The sequence below is a fragment of the Cyprinodon tularosa genome, unplaced genomic scaffold (assembly GCF_016077235.1).
Source record: "Cyprinodon tularosa strain WSP-4 unplaced genomic scaffold, ASM1607723v1 ctg525, whole genome shotgun sequence".
Lineage (NCBI taxonomy): Eukaryota > Metazoa > Chordata > Actinopteri > Cyprinodontiformes > Cyprinodontidae > Cyprinodon > Cyprinodon tularosa.
The window spans coordinates 721,428-737,267 of NW_024039258.1; the positions used below are offsets into that span (position 1 = coordinate 721,428).

Sequence of the window (15,840 nt, forward strand, 5' to 3'; positions counted from 1 at the left end):
ATTCCTTTTTTATAGTGGGCTAATACACTTAGAGCCCGTGTTTCCATACGAGGCTTATATAAGACTTTTACATATTTGCGGCTCCAGACAGATTTGTTTTTTGTTTCTTGAGCAGTTTGGGTTGCCCTGCTCTAAAACATGATTACAAATTGCAAAACCAAATATTATTTACATTTCTGAAAATTTTTAAGTCACTAAACAGTCACATATTCAATAAGGGGTGTTACAAACTGCTTCTCTCTTTGGTGTTTAGATGCATAGAATTTAAATATACTATTATGAATGTGTTAAGATGACCGCAGTTAGCCTGATAACTAGTATACCAATAGGGAAATGCCATTCATTTTGATGTTTTGTGCTATTTTATGAAGATTATGAATAAATTAAATAACCAATACCGGGATTTATAGTCAATTAATAGGCCATTTATATCAAGGATAAAAGCAATTCATGATTATTAGTGAAATGATTATAACTGATATCTGCTTGTTCAACAACGTTCTTTAGTCTTATACTCAAGGTTGGACTCTGGTCTGACTGTTAAATTCCAGTTGCCTTTCACCAAGTTAGTAATTATGACAATCAGCAGAGTTATTGATCACCCACCAAAGGAATTGTCTCTGTTCATTCCAATGTTAACCAAAGGAGGGTGGATTTGACTCTGACTGATAAATCGTTCACTGCATAGATAACCACAAGAGACCACGCACAAAAAAATTGGTACCTTTATTAGCTAATAATCACTATCACAGTATTATTGTATCTAAGAACCACAAACACTAAATGCTACTAAAAATAAGTCTCTGAGGGTCCAAGTTTCAAGGCTTGCAGGTTAATGCATTTAAGGTGTCCTTTAAAATAGCAGCAGAAAAATTTTAATAACAAGTTATGCAGAGATCTTAAATGCACTCAAACAGTGAAGCTTCCTTTTGGTTTTACAGTGAATAATTAAGGGTCAGCTAGAACACTTGCTGTGTTCGATTTTGGCGGCTGCATCCTCTGATGGACCCAGCCTACTTAGACTGGGCCCTTCAAAGGCTTTGAAAATAAGGAGGCCGGAAAAGTTTGGCTATAGAATCAAACAGGTTGAGGCTTCTGCACCTGTCACCGCCCCTCACCAAGTTTACACTCTGTCGCCTAGAATCATGACAGTTGACTCACAAAGCAAGCAAAGAATGGATGCCTAACTTCTCACTACTGTTCTGTGTGTTAATTTCGTTTTCGAGGACCTTCACCAGCAACATTGGCCTCGAGAATATCAGATTTATAGTCCTCACACTACAGAGATATTGGAATCTAAGCCTAAATGTCAGCTGCACCCATTTGCACAGGGACAGATAAAACCTTTCAATAAACCAAACATTTCCTGTGACATATCTGACTTAATGACTATTTAAATGAACTATTTTCATTTATTTAAGACAAAATTTTTTACATTCTTGTATTATATTAAGCTGCACTTACAATATTCATCACTGTTCGTTAACATTTCCCTTTCTCCTCTGACCACGGAGCAGCCTGCTTGCTTGGGCTCGAAATAAATCACGGGATACCCAAGGCTACGTAGGATACCGAACCTGTCCTGCCAAAAAGGCGAAAAGAAGGCTGCATATTTCGGTTGCATACGAAAGAGTCATCCAATCCAAACAGGCCATCGTTCCGGACTATGATGTAATTGGACATCGAATCTGGCCTTCAGAAGAAGTAGCCGCTGAATTAGAACACAGCAAAATGGTCATAAAACTTTGCCCTAAGATGGCCCTCACCAGGGGGTGGTAGCCACATAACATATCTTCCGCTGAGGAATGCTGAGTCTCCCGTCTGACTCGCGGTTCTTAAGGCAAAGAGGAAAAAGGAAAGGAGTTGGCTGCTTAAATAATCTCTATTGCAGCGATGAGACGTCAGGAGGGAGTCACTCTCTCTTTGTCACTGACATTTGATCTTCAACAGATGGTAACTGGTGACTAAATAAGAAAGTTGATGAGGACTAACCAACAAAAAAAAAAACTTTAAACAGAAATATGATGGTGTTTCACAAAGACCTAAAAATAAAATCAGAAAGGAATCAAACAGTTTAAAAGGTAGCAAAGAAATTATCACAGCAGAATCCCTAAACAACCACTCTGCATTTGTTTCTTTTTAGTTACTGCAAAAAAAAAACGAATGCAGGAAATTGACACATAATTGCTTAAATTTAATAAAGAAAGTTTATCACTTTATACAAGACACAGTAAAAAATGTACTATATTTTAAAAGACTAAATTGAAACCAGACGAGAAATGTAGAACTTATAAGACAACAAATTTTAAAAGAAACTATATGATATAACAAAAGAGAAGGAAATCAGAAGCTTAGCAAATAAAAAAGTAAAAAAACAAAAAAAAACAAGAATATGTATAAATATCAAGATCAAACACTGGCAGAATTAGTTTTATTTAAAATTTTAAAACCCAAACACATCAAAACGCTTGATTTATTTATTTTTTTACTCTGAACAGACTTATGTTTAATAGAACAGATTTCAAAAAGAAGAGAGAGATGGAAGAAAACGTAACAGTTGTTGAGGTATTTGGCTTTTGAAAAACATCTTTTTCTTTCTCTCGATCTTAACTTTCAAAAGCCTTTAGACATCTCCCTCAGGAAGAAGATGACTCCAAATGCCCTATCAGTCAGCTTCACGAACTTCTTCACTGTTTGCTCCGTGACTCTTACAATTTAACCTTAACCTGACTTGAACACAAATAACCCAACACATTCAGAAGAGCTGCCGATGACAAAAAAAACCCCCCACAAAATCACAGAGAATAGAAAAGGGGGGTTAATCCACAGATTTTTCAACTCATCCTTAGATGTACAGAGGCATTTGCTTTAGAAAATAATGTCATATAGAACCAAAATGATAAAAAAAAAAAAACATATGTAATCTGTTAAATTTCCCTGATTATTATTGGGCGATGGAAGAGCCAGGAGGAGGACAGATGCTGTGTTAGTCACTGACTGAATTTCAGTCATCACTGTTAAACTGTATATGAATTTGAGTGGGTAGTCTCTGGCTATTGGTGTGTGTGAGGGGGCTGGTTGCATGTGAATCGCTTCATAACGCCTCTTTTGTTTTGTTGTGCTCTGATAGATATGCACATGCTATTTTATTTGCATGTGCAACATATTTATGTACACAGACATTAGCACTAAAAACACAAATGTGGATCTTATGTAAATACCATACCATCTCATATTATACCATACCATCTCATATTATATAAACATTTGTTTTGGCCCACTTATCTGTGCTACAGGAAAGCACAGATTTTTGTTTCAGAGCATACTGTAATCTAAAAGGTGGTGCGGGAGTCGATAGAAAAATGTTTACATACAAATACATTGCCATTGCACATCCTCATAGTAAACAGAAAGAATAATTATTTAATGATAGTCTTTTAAAGAATCTGTTTATATTCACTTCAACAATATGATACAATACACAAAAATCATCTTTTCCATTTTCAGTACCCTCTGCAATGATTAGCCTGCTTGTTAAAAAGAAGGCCCTGAAATACATCCGTTCTTTATCATGGTATCAAAATTAAAAGGTTAAAATTAGAATAATAATAAAACATTTAACATTTAGTTAGACAGGACACAATCCCATTTTAAGGAATACACTTAATTATAAAACAGACTTATCTGAGTGACATCCCATAGCCTACAGCGTTCATCTCCTTTGTGGCTACAATAGGTTTGGCTTCTCTGGGATGGCTTTCTGCATGAATTAGGGATATTTTTTCATAGGATTTCCTGATATTTCTTTCAGAATTCAGTTTGTTAGGGGATTATCTGCAGGCCTGGCAAGTTCTTCCACACCTAACAACAGCCATACTTTCATAACCCTTGGTTTCTGCACTAGTGCACAAAATCATCCCCAAATAATCCCCAAATCCTTTACCATGCAGGACTTCTGCTGATTTCTCTATTCTCTGTTCTTGAACTACTCTGAAGGCTGCAGGAACTTTTTGCACTTCAATCACTTCTACATTACACATCTCAGCATGTCTAACCCCACTCTGTGATTTGATGTGGTCTACTACTAAGCTACTGTCTTTCCCAGTAGCATCAACTAAAATGTTTAGTAATGAGAAGAGATTATTTGGCATGGTATCACACTATAGTCTTGTCTTGAAAGAAATATGGAGGAAACAGTCTGCATGTCTAGGTGCTTTATTGATTTTTTTTCTTCTCAAAACTATAAAGTATCCTGAGTGTTTATGTCCCTTCTACCCATGAATGAAATCAAGGGGAATGTTGTCCTCTCCTCTTGCACATATTGATAGATACAAAATCCAAAACATCTGCAGACATATTTACTACTAAAGGTGGTTCTGCAAAGTATTTAGTGGGGAGGATTTGGAAAACCATATTTCATTTGATTTAAGAGACAAGTTTGATACTGCTGTATCCCATAGCATTTTTTTTACATTGAAGTTTGTGATAGTAATGAGACAGTTGATGAAAACTGCAAATGGTATGCACATAGTTTAGAAATTAACCTCAGAAACACGAAAAAAAGCAAATCATTGAGTTGAAGTAAATGTGTTGGGATGATAAGGAACTTTAAGTTTTTAAAGATTTTTCATTATTTTTTCTTTTAGTATGGAGGATACGTCATGTCTAGGATCATTTGCAGGCAAAGGTCCAGATTTGTATAAATTCAGACATTTTCTTTTTGCATGGTGGGTTTTTGGACAGAAGTATATGCAGAGAGTTAAAAGTCATTGCCTTCACCACAGCTCCCATTTGACCTTTTGTGCAGCAGGCAATTAAGTATGTAGGAGAGGCAAAAAGGAATAAAAATCAGGCAGACGGCAAATTTACTTTAAATGACTGTAAATCTGTGAAACGAACATACGCTGCCGAGACTGCAAGTGGCTGACCTTTACCAGTCTGTCAGAGTTCAGTTCATTGCACATTTATGTTCAAAATGTGTTAGCATAAAGGATTATATATTTCTGGTTAGCAGAATGACACACCATGTGGTCAGAAATGTAACTACATTTTTATTTTCAATCAGCATATCTTTTTTGTACACTTCTATGTTTTTAAATCTTGGTTTTGCTTATAATAAGAATAGTCTCAGAGCTCAGAACTGAGTGAGCAGCTGCAGAGCGTGCAGATCTAACTCTACAGAGCCAAGCACCTTTACCTCCCCTTTGATTAGATTCTAAAAAACAGTCAGCCCTCCTGCTTTGTTTCTGGCACAGCAGATGATATGTCCTCAATGTCAGAGGTATATTTTTCCATCTCAGTAAGTTTATCCAATAGTCACAGCCTGACCAAAAAAAAAAAAAAAAAACCTCATAAAATGACAAGATGCCAATGACTCCATCATACATTGAGGTTGACTATTAAACATAGCAGAAACATAAACATGTTTTGCTCATTATGCAAACACCTGTTGTGCAAATCAGGAAAAAAAAGGCTGCATCAGGATGATTCATCAACTCATTTCTCATGGACCACAGGATAACAGTAGAAATGGACTTCAGTTCCTTACTTCTTTATTTTCTTATTATCCGTCAGTCAGAAGAAATCAGGGTAGGTTTGGTTTCCTGCTATAATGTCCCAAATAAACACTTTCCTTTGAAAAAATGGGGGCAGGTTGATACTAATTTGCTGCCTTAAATTGGCTTGAACATTAACTGTAACTATAACGGATCAAACACCACTTACATGCATTTCTCAACTATAGTTATTTATCCTGTATTATAACCCCACTAATATATATATAATCCATATCCTAACATTTCTGTAAAATTTGTATATTGTTTTCATATTTATTTATTTTATAGCCTCTTACAATTACTATCTGCCTATATATACCATTTATAATCAATACATAAATGGTTTCTGTACACATGTGGATAGATATCTCTATTCCATATAGCACCTCCGGATAAATGCAAACTACATTTTTTTGCTTGGTAATTGTGACAGTGTAATGACAATAAAGTTGAATTCTATTCTATTCTACGGTGCCAATATACAATCAGTTTCCTAATGGTTGCTTAATCTGCAATAATGTAAATAAATAGTTAGTATAAAATGGTATTATTTTGTCCACAGGATGTATTCCTCACTTACTCAAAGGATTATTTTGTTTATCTAAAGAATGATGGACTTTAGATTTATCTTATGTTTCATTTGAAAATATTTATTTATAGCACCCTATAATAAGGCATACAAAAACTGGTGGTTGAATGTCAAAGTTATTTAAAGTAACTAGGTTTAAGGCCATACCACATAAACCTAGTTACTTCACGGCTTCTTCCCACAGTCCAAAAACATGACTATTAGGTTAATTTGTCATGATGGGTTACTGAAAGGCCCAAGATGCAGAACACCACGGAGACTGAAGAAAAGTTTAACAAGTTTATTTGTTCACAAAGCACATGGAAATAACACTGGTACTGGTTCAGGCCTGGGGGCTGGTTCACTGGAGTCTGTGTAGGAGACAGTTCAGTTAGCGTTGAATCAGTTGAGCTTGATTTAGAGAGTTTCAGGTTTATACCTTGAGAAGTCCGGTTAAAGCTTTGAGAGAGGCACTGTTGGGTCCAGAGATAGTTTTGTTCAGCAGAGTCCGATAACTGCTTCAGCGTCTTACTTCTAGCGTGAGGGCAGACCTTGGTTTTGAGTTTCCAGCTCTTAGTCCAGAGCTGCATGGGAATCCAGAGAAGAGTCTTCAGGTTTGGCTCAGAGGGCAGGCTCGGCAGGTTAAGCTCTTCCAGAGCTTCACAGGAGAAAAACAGGATTCCTAAAAACAGAGACAAAGGGTAAGAATCCTATCTGGATTCAATGGCAACAAAGGTTCTCAGAAGATACTAGGCTTAGGTGCTAACCAACTGGATTTAACACTGCGGCGTCGAGGCAAGGTCTGAAGGCAGCTTATATACTGTGGATCCTCTGATGATGAGATGCGCCTCAGGTGTGTCGAAGGCTCAGCATTAGATGTGTGTGTGAATGGTTATTTCTCTTGTTTGTCTCTGTGTTGCCCTGCGATGGACTGGTGACCTGTCCAGGGTGTACCCCGCCTCTCGCCCGTAGACAGCTTGAAATAGCCAACAGCACCCCTCGTGAGCACCCAGCTTAACATAAAATGGATGGATGGATGGATTTTAAGTAACCTAGCAACATAGCATTAGTGGTAATTAGTGGTATTCCTGAAAATAAATAAGTAAATAAACAAGCCAAAAATTAAGATCCAACCTCTAATCCGTTAATCTGCTGCTAAAGGTCAGAGGTCAAAAGAAAGGGTGGAAAAGCGCTTAAAGTTTTCATATTTATTAAACTTTATTTGGCCATATTCTGAAGTTTGAAGACCAGCATTTAAAACCTAGTTGCAGAAGGAGCAGGACAGTGCACTGCGGTTCATAACTGGATCACTAATCTTTTTTCAAAAAAGGATTTTACTTAGTTATCTACATATTTGTTATCTTTTGACATTATGGAAGAGTGCATGCAATCTATCTCTGTTTTCAAGGTAAATTTCTTCCAAAGGAGACAAATTAAAAAACTCTGAGTTTGAGAAAGCACTTGGTTTGTCTAGCCCAAATTGAGAAATGTCTGGATAGTTTTCAAAAAAGCTACAAGTTATGATGATGATGTTGAAGAGTTGTTTGAGGAAAAATACACCTACCAGTTGGCCAAACTTTATCAGAACTTGAGGCAAAATTAGATGTAATAGAATGGTCTGAAAGGCAACCTGGTGAGCCCGGTAAGCCATTACTCCGAAACAAATCAACACCATCCAAACTGTGAGGTACGGAGGTGGCAGTATTAGGCTCTATGGCTATTTTAAACCCAGAGGACTTGGTGCACATATCATGCCATTTAAAGCATTAAAATTATTTTAGTAATCTCAAAACAGGAATCACAGAAAGTACGATCAATTTTGCATCGTAAATATTAGAAATATCCATGAAACCTAACACTTCTTCCTCATACACTTTTCCATGTTTTTTCCTCTTGAGAAGAAGTGTTACATAATCTCTCCTGAACAATCTTGTGGGTACATTTTAATTAGCATAGGAGGTTTGGACGTTTAGTGACTCTGGAGTGGCATTCGAAACCTGTCACAGCTTCCCTTTGTTGTTCCGCCCACTCAAACTTGTCCTCCCCCTATTCCCCACCTTGATTGACAGGACTATCAGGAGTCCACCCACCTGGAGCAGTTTGTGACCCGCTTCTTGCTGAAAGAGACAACCAATCAGCTTCATTCACTTCAAAGCTCGCTTGAGTGCGCCATGGAAACCACAGCTGAGCAAACTCGCCAGGAGAAGTGAGTGCAAATCCCTCTGGTCCTTCACACCAACAAGCACAATCGCACACTCAGGCACCAAAACATGAAAATGAACATTGAGACCTGTAATTAGACGCTAATAATTACGTGCATGTTTTGTTTGTTGTAATTTATATCTCTCATTAGAGACATGCATGCCTATACACCTGCTCCTCTTTGTAATAGACACAACTTATGTGACTCATCATTTGTTTATTAAGTACATTTTCATCGCCTTGATACAGACAAACGTCAGCCAATTAAAGAGAGCTTGTTAAGATCTGAGAGAAGGGACTAAGACAGGATGTAATCAGGACAAGAGGGGACACCAAGAGAGGGCCAAGCGAGCCGGTGGACCTACATACTTGCTGTTAATCCCCCTTAGTCATAAAGAGTTTTATAGTATTTTTATTATATAAATTTCAAAAGAGAAAAATAAAACTTGTTTAAATTGTTATTTATAAAAATATGTAGTCTGCAACAGGAAAACAATGTAGGGGGTCTGGTTGCTTTTTGGTGTTAGTAATAGATGAGATCTACGACAGGAGGCAAAAAGTTGCTGGTAACTTTATCGAATTAATGATACAGCAAGTCACATGGTGCTTGGACAGCCGCCTGGATAGGCCACATTTATAACAAAATAAAGACGAAAGAACAAAAGGGGAAACAAGAGAACCAGAACTTGGGTGCCCTAGATTATTCTTTTGGTGTAAGAATGTCTCAGAATCCGCCAAATGAGCTTTCACTGAGAAGAAAGACAGAGTTTCCTTTCTCTACTTGATTAATTGGGTCTTGGATAAGTAGAAGACAATACATTCAATTCAAATCAATTCAATTTATTTATATAGCAACACCATCTCAACATCATCTTAACAGAGACAATTCAACCAGATCAAAGACAGAGTCAGATTGGTTCAAAGTTTTTTTTTTTACGGAAAACTAGTTGATTCATGGACTTATTGACTCAAAGGCAATCCCTCACACAAAGCTTGCTTGTGGCGACGGTGGAGAGCAACAACTCCCTTTTAACAGGAAGAAACCTCCAGCAGAACCAGACTCAGTGTGAACCGCCATCTACTGTGGCCAACTGGGGTTCAAGGAGAAAAAAGCTGGCATACAGAAAGAAAGAAGCAGAGATACATAAGGCAACTGTCAACCAGCTCCACAGGCTTACCCGTCCAGGAAACGCACAGCCAGGCAGAAGGGTTCCAGCCAGCTCCCATGTTAGAAGATGAAAGAGAGCACATACAGTTAGTCACAGTCAGAGAAACAGGACTATACTGAAAAACAGGCCAAACCCCAACATCCACAAACTCTCCAGGAGGGTGACACAGCCAAACAGGAACAGATCAGATGAAGCTACTACGAGAAAAAGCAGAGAGAGTGTAATGTAAGAGATTGAACCAACAAATTCTGAAGAATTAGACAATAGAGATAGAATGAAGCAGAAGGATAAAAAAGGGTCCCTATGCCCTCCAGCAGTCTAAGCCTAGAGCAGCCTAGAGCAGCATAACTATTGTAAACATTCATGCTAAGCTATTTACATCTGCATGTCGTTCTGCTTTCTTCATAGTTTTCAGTATTTTTTTTTTCAAATACTGTCAGCCATCACGAAAACAAGGTGAAATGGAATACAAGTAGCTAGTTTGTTTCCTCAAATTTAAAGAGTAAAAAGGTAATTGCATAAAAATGTAAGATTACAAGTAAGAAATTTTCTAAAAATAGCAAAAATGTCATCTTATTTAACATATCATTTAAATCTCACCCCTGCTCATCATTAGATAGTTTATTCATAAATCAATAACAGTACTGGCTGGTGATGATGAACCCTCAGTGGTTCTTGTCAAAAGGGTTCAGCCATGAGCAGGCAGTGATTCTCAGAGGGTTTGGTTGCATGTGTGCATGTAGTTCTTGACGAGTCTGGGTGTGTATTCAGAGCTCCAACATGCTTCCGGTGTGCTCAGGTCATTAGCGTTGGCAATGACTCACAGCTCACACATGCACAGATCCCTCACATGGATTGCATTGTGCAGACAGACGTATACACTGCAAAAAATATAAATCTCAATAAGTTATTTTTTCTTAAAATAAGTGTGTTTTTCCTTGATTTGAGGAGATAAGTAAGACACTTTGCCAATGGAACAAGACAATTTCCTTTTAAAATAAGAAAAAACTATTTTATCGTCTTATTTCAAGTAAATATTATCTAACTATCTTATTTTAAGAGTGAAAATACTCATTCCATTGGCAAATCATCTTATTTACCTGCTCAAATTAAGGCTAAATATACTTAATTTAAGCCATTTTTTACTTATTTCTGGATTGTTTTTGCAGTGTAGGTGAATCCTCCCTGCGGGTAATGTCTGTGTTTATTTGTGGCACCCTATATTTATTCGACGGCTAATGATGTAAACTTTTTCACCTGTCTGCGTCTTGTCATAGATAGAACTGGGTCTCCTGTTCTGAGTGTTTGAGTAGAAAGGCTCTTTAATGTCGAAAACGTGTATTTTAAAAAGACTATTTTTTAACTGAGAAACATTAAGGGCAAATTTGTGTTAATGCTGTTTCACACCTTCACACTCGTAAAATGTCTGGCTCTGAGTTGAAATTATATTTGGTTTTTCAATTTATCAAGTTGTGGCTCCCTAGACACTCAGCCATAACAATTTTACCAATGATTAAGCTTTAATAAAGGTCTCCTAGGTCTCAAACCCAGACCTAGAGAGATTGAAAACATTGCAACTTCTCCCGAATTGTATGTTGAGCTTGGAAAGAGGACAAATCAATAGAACATGCTATACACATTTAAAATGTACTTCCATTCAATACTTCCTATTTTATATCATTACAATGTGACCTTCCCTCACTCCCCGGCTGCCTCTTCTCTGTCTTGTTACTTGATAAATCCCCCTGTGAGTCTGGATGTAATCACTGTGCTCTGGCAAACATCAGGAGCTGTTACTGTGGTGGGTTTTAATTTACCTTTGTGCTTTTAAGAGGCTGTGAGCAAATGAAGAGCTGTTCTGACCTAAAGCCATACTTTGCACCAGGCTTATCTGATATTATGAATTTCAAATTATATTTTTCTTCTTGCAAAGCCATTTATTTGCACAGACTATCTTCTTAGTCTTACATTCATACCCATTAATATTGAATTTTACTCTGACTTTTCAAAGAATGTTGTATATACTTGTAAACTGAGCTCTTTAAATAATAGGTTGGCTCTTCAGCTTAAACAGAAGGTGACGGACTTATTATTATCATTATTATCCTGACTGTTATTTCTCTGGCCTCCCACTTTGCTCTCCAGCATTTGAAGTCCTCTTTTTCTCCTTTTAAGATGCCAGTTTTACCTATGAAAGTGGCTATGCGGCTGAGATTATGACTCACCAGTAGACTCAGAAATACCCATAATACATACCAGATGTCAGCTTGTGGATATTTCACACTACATTTCAACTGAATTTGGCTGGGGACTAAATGGTGTCATAGGCCCCCTGCAGCTCTCCTTTTTAGTAGTAAATCAGCATGAATAAGCATGTCCTTATTCTAGAAAAACAAGGTCTTTACCATTTTATTTGTTTTTAAATTTACAATAGTTGAATCAGGGGTTCGCAATGGAGCCCTTTAAGAAAAAGGGCATTAAAATGCATATAAAGAAAAAAATATCTACATAAATTTAAATACAGAAAGTCCAACTGAGAATTTACCACCTGCTAAGCTGGAAATGACTTAGATTTTGACACATGAAGCCAACAGTCCACACACTCTCTGCACATATAATGCCTTTTTAAGCACTTCTCTAGTGCAGTGCATTGGCTTTAACCTTTAGCTACTCTGTTCACCAATCAAACACTTTTAATATATGTTTTAATGCTAGGAAAACTATTGCTATTGGTGATTTTAGTGATTGCTAATATTAGACCAAGAGCCTATGCTAAACACACTGGCTGCATCAGTATTGGGGTGCAGAGGAACATATGAGGCATGGCTTGGTTCCTACCTATATTAGGGGGATCACTGGGTCTGATTTAACATAAAACGAAAACCAAAAGCAAATTGTATGTTTCTTTTTTCCATAGGCAGAGAAGCAAATGACCCTTTGCAAGTCAGGGTGTTCTACGTAACGTAATTTTAATTTACACTGAAAGCGTAGTAAGAAGAAGATGTAAAAGTTACCCTACAGACATCTAATTAATCAAACACGATGTTTTGGTTAAATTCTTAAAAAGACAGTTAATGTTTATTAACAAATTTTACAAAAATCCATGCTTGGTAAGTATATAATCAATTATTTGATAGCTTGAATATATAATTTTCTTATTTCCAATCAAAAATAACTTAATCAGATCTAAATTGTTATAGTTTATCAGCTGTTTTAGCTTTTTAACACGCATTTTTATCTTTCAGTCGGTTTAGTGGTGTCCTTACTGGATCAAATTGAAGAAGATGTGGAGAGTTCAAATTCTAATGAATCTTTTGTTTTATATAAACATTGCCATATGCTGGCCTACGTTTTTCAGAAGCAACAGGGTTAAATAATTATTAGCCTTGAGATTACAGAGAACCACCAATAGGTAGAAATCCGCCGAGGTTTCAAAAGGGATTGTGCAGAAGAACCTAAAATAAACTTTCAGCATAAAAAAAATCTGTGTGTGCTCAGAATCCCTCCAGTCTTTTCAGTGTAGGGGGAAAAAACAAGTTGGAGACAGTATGATAAATCTTAGGTGATGTCACCCTCTGGGAGTATGCACCTTGTCACTAACATTAGTGTCAATGTTACAGGAATAAAACAGGACAACTCTGGGTTTGCTAAATGTATTCCCAGCTCCATCTAGTCACCTCAGAGCGATCCCAAGTTTTAACTCTTACAAAAAAAGTGATCATGGTCCTGATGTTAAAGATTTCTGCTATAAGCTTAGAGTGCTGGAGGACATAAACTTCTGCTACACCCTCTCCAGTTACTCACTATCTGCATGATTTGCTGCTTTTAACTTTATGTTTTCTCTCTCTTCTCTCTTCATGGAAGCAGACCTAGCTTATGCTAAGTGGTTCACTGGCTGAGCTATAGCTGCATTAATTCTATGTTCTCTTTCTATGAATTATACACTACTTTGTTTAACGACAAAGTATTTAAAGGAGCAATACTGCAACTAAGTATTCTCTCTTAATTGAAGGATTTTACAGATAGCTCAGAGCTTATCTATTTGATTTGTGTTTCTCTCCTAAATTAAGCCATTATAGGAGCTACTGCTCCCATTAAAACTACTTTTTCTTTTTAATTCAATGATGTTGTCCTGGAGGTTTCTTCTTTTTAAATAGGATTTTCTACTGTCACTAAATGCACGTTCAGTCCAAGGGATGCTGCAAAGCTAAGTAGTCAATGCAATTGGTTGTTCTCTGTGGCTACATTCTCATTCAGGAAGAGTTGCTGCTGAAAAGTCAGATGTAAATTGGCTGAATTTCCGTAGATATAAAACTTTGAACAACTGGAATGGTAAATTAACTTAACATCATTGTTTAAAATCTTGGAATCCATTTAGCTGCATCTGTTTACACTACATGATTAAATATGATAGATTGTAAATGTCATTGTATACATTTTTTATTTTTATTTTTTTTATCTTGTTTGTTGTTGTTTAGACAAGATTTGTTGTAAATTGGCACCAAATGAGATCAACTAATACTGTATTGATGTGAGGCTAAAACTGATCTTTTATGAGTCCAGACAGGGCCCAGTAAAGCCAGAGGGTCTCTCCATCCAGCTCTCTGGTCGTCGGTCCAATCGAAGGCTTCAGAGAAACAACAGCCTCTCTCCCAGCAACCCTCTCCTCAGTCTGGTTAACTCAGGTAGGCCTATGTGTTTCCATATTTGATGCTCATTTTAAATAACTTAATGCGATGTTGGTGTTTGCAAAGAAACAGCTGCAAGGTAAAAAACGAGCCCATCTCTGCTGATCAGAATGCACAACAAAGAGGTGGAAGGAAGGTAAGCAGAGGTGAGGCAGAGTAAAGGGCAGGGAGAGCCTGGAGGGGAATTGCTGTCCTCAGATGGAGCTTTGGGGTTTTAAATACGCATCAATGAAATTTACAGATCAGGGGTTTCATAACCAATATCAGTTACTGCCCCAATTTCGTGTGGTTATAGTTTCACATCCAACAAAAAAGTAAGGAATTGTAAGATCATATGCATTTATGCGACAAAGTATGATTATCATGTGTTTATACAACAACAGTGGTGGATTTTATTAGTTTTAAATAATTAGCAAACAAGAAATTACACATTTAAACATTTAGTCTTGTTTATTGGGCTACAAGTTTTTAACAGCTTTTGAAAATCTAGGGACCAATTCCTTCTCCCTTCTTTGAAGAACAATTTTTCCACAAGAAAGTATTTTGTACAAAGACCAGAAATTTTGATTTGTTTCATCTGACCAGAACGCATCCATCCACATGTTTGCAGTGTCCTCTACTTGGCTTGTGATGATCTGCAAACAGGACTGACTCCAGTTTTCTCAGCAGCTGCTCCATTAAGACTAGATTTGATTGCTGTCCTGCTCCTGTGCTGTGGACCTTATCCATTGCATCCAAAGTTTCTACAGACCTATCATTATCCCCCCAACTTTCAGTTTGGTTTTATCTGAGTGCTGTATACTTGGATTTAGTTTTGTTTTTGGTTAATGTAAAATGTACATAACTTTAGGTGACGAATCAAAAGTCTTACACTGATATGACATCAGAGCGATTCTATATTAATTGAGATACAACAACATTAGTTTGTACTTTTAATTTCAAGCCTCATGATATGCTAATGTTCATTTGGCAGCAAATTTATTAAGCATCATTTCGTCAGAGTTAATACAGGTGCTGGTCATAAAATTAGAATATCATGAAAAAGTAGATTGATTTCAGTAATTCCATTTAAAAAGTGAAACTTGTATATTATATTCATACATTACATACAAACTCATATATTTCAGATGTTTATTTTGTTTAATTTTGATGATTACAAATGACAACAAATGAAAATCTCAAATTCATCATATCAGAAAATTAGAATATTGTGAAAAGGTTCAAAATTGATGGCCCCTGGTGCCACACTCTAATCAGCTAATTAACTCAAACCACCTGCAAAAGCCTTTAAATGGTCTTTCAGTCTAGTTCTATAGGCTACACAATCATGGGGAAGACTGCTGACTTGACAGTTGTCCAAAAGACGACCATCAACACCTTGCACAAGGAGGGCAAGACACAAAAGGTCATCGCTAAAGAGGCTGGCTGTTCACAGAGCTCAGTGTCCAAGCACATTAATAGAGAGGCGAAGGGAAGGAAAAGATGTGGTCGAAAAAAGTGTACAAGCAAGAGAGATAACCGCACCCTGGAGAGGATTGTGAAACAAAACCCATTCAAAAATGTGGGGGAGATTCACAAAGAGTGGACTGCAGCTGGAGTGAGTGCTTCAAGAACCACCACACACAGACGTATGAAAGACATGGGTTTCTGCTGTCGCA

At 37.0% G+C, this 15,840-nt stretch overlaps 1 protein-coding gene across 1 annotated transcript in view; it reads left to right on the forward strand.

The window, feature by feature from the left end:
- necab1 (N-terminal EF-hand calcium binding protein 1) overlaps positions 1–15,840 on the forward strand; it is a 54,392-nt gene that overhangs the window by 26,483 nt on the left and 12,069 nt on the right. Inside the window, exons 6-7 of the mRNA XM_038304053.1 lie at positions 8,193–8,329; positions 14,058–14,179. Of these exons, the coding sequence (XP_038159981.1) occupies positions 8,193–8,329; positions 14,058–14,179 (259 nt within the window). The remainder of the gene's footprint in view (positions 1–8,192; positions 8,330–14,057; positions 14,180–15,840) is intronic.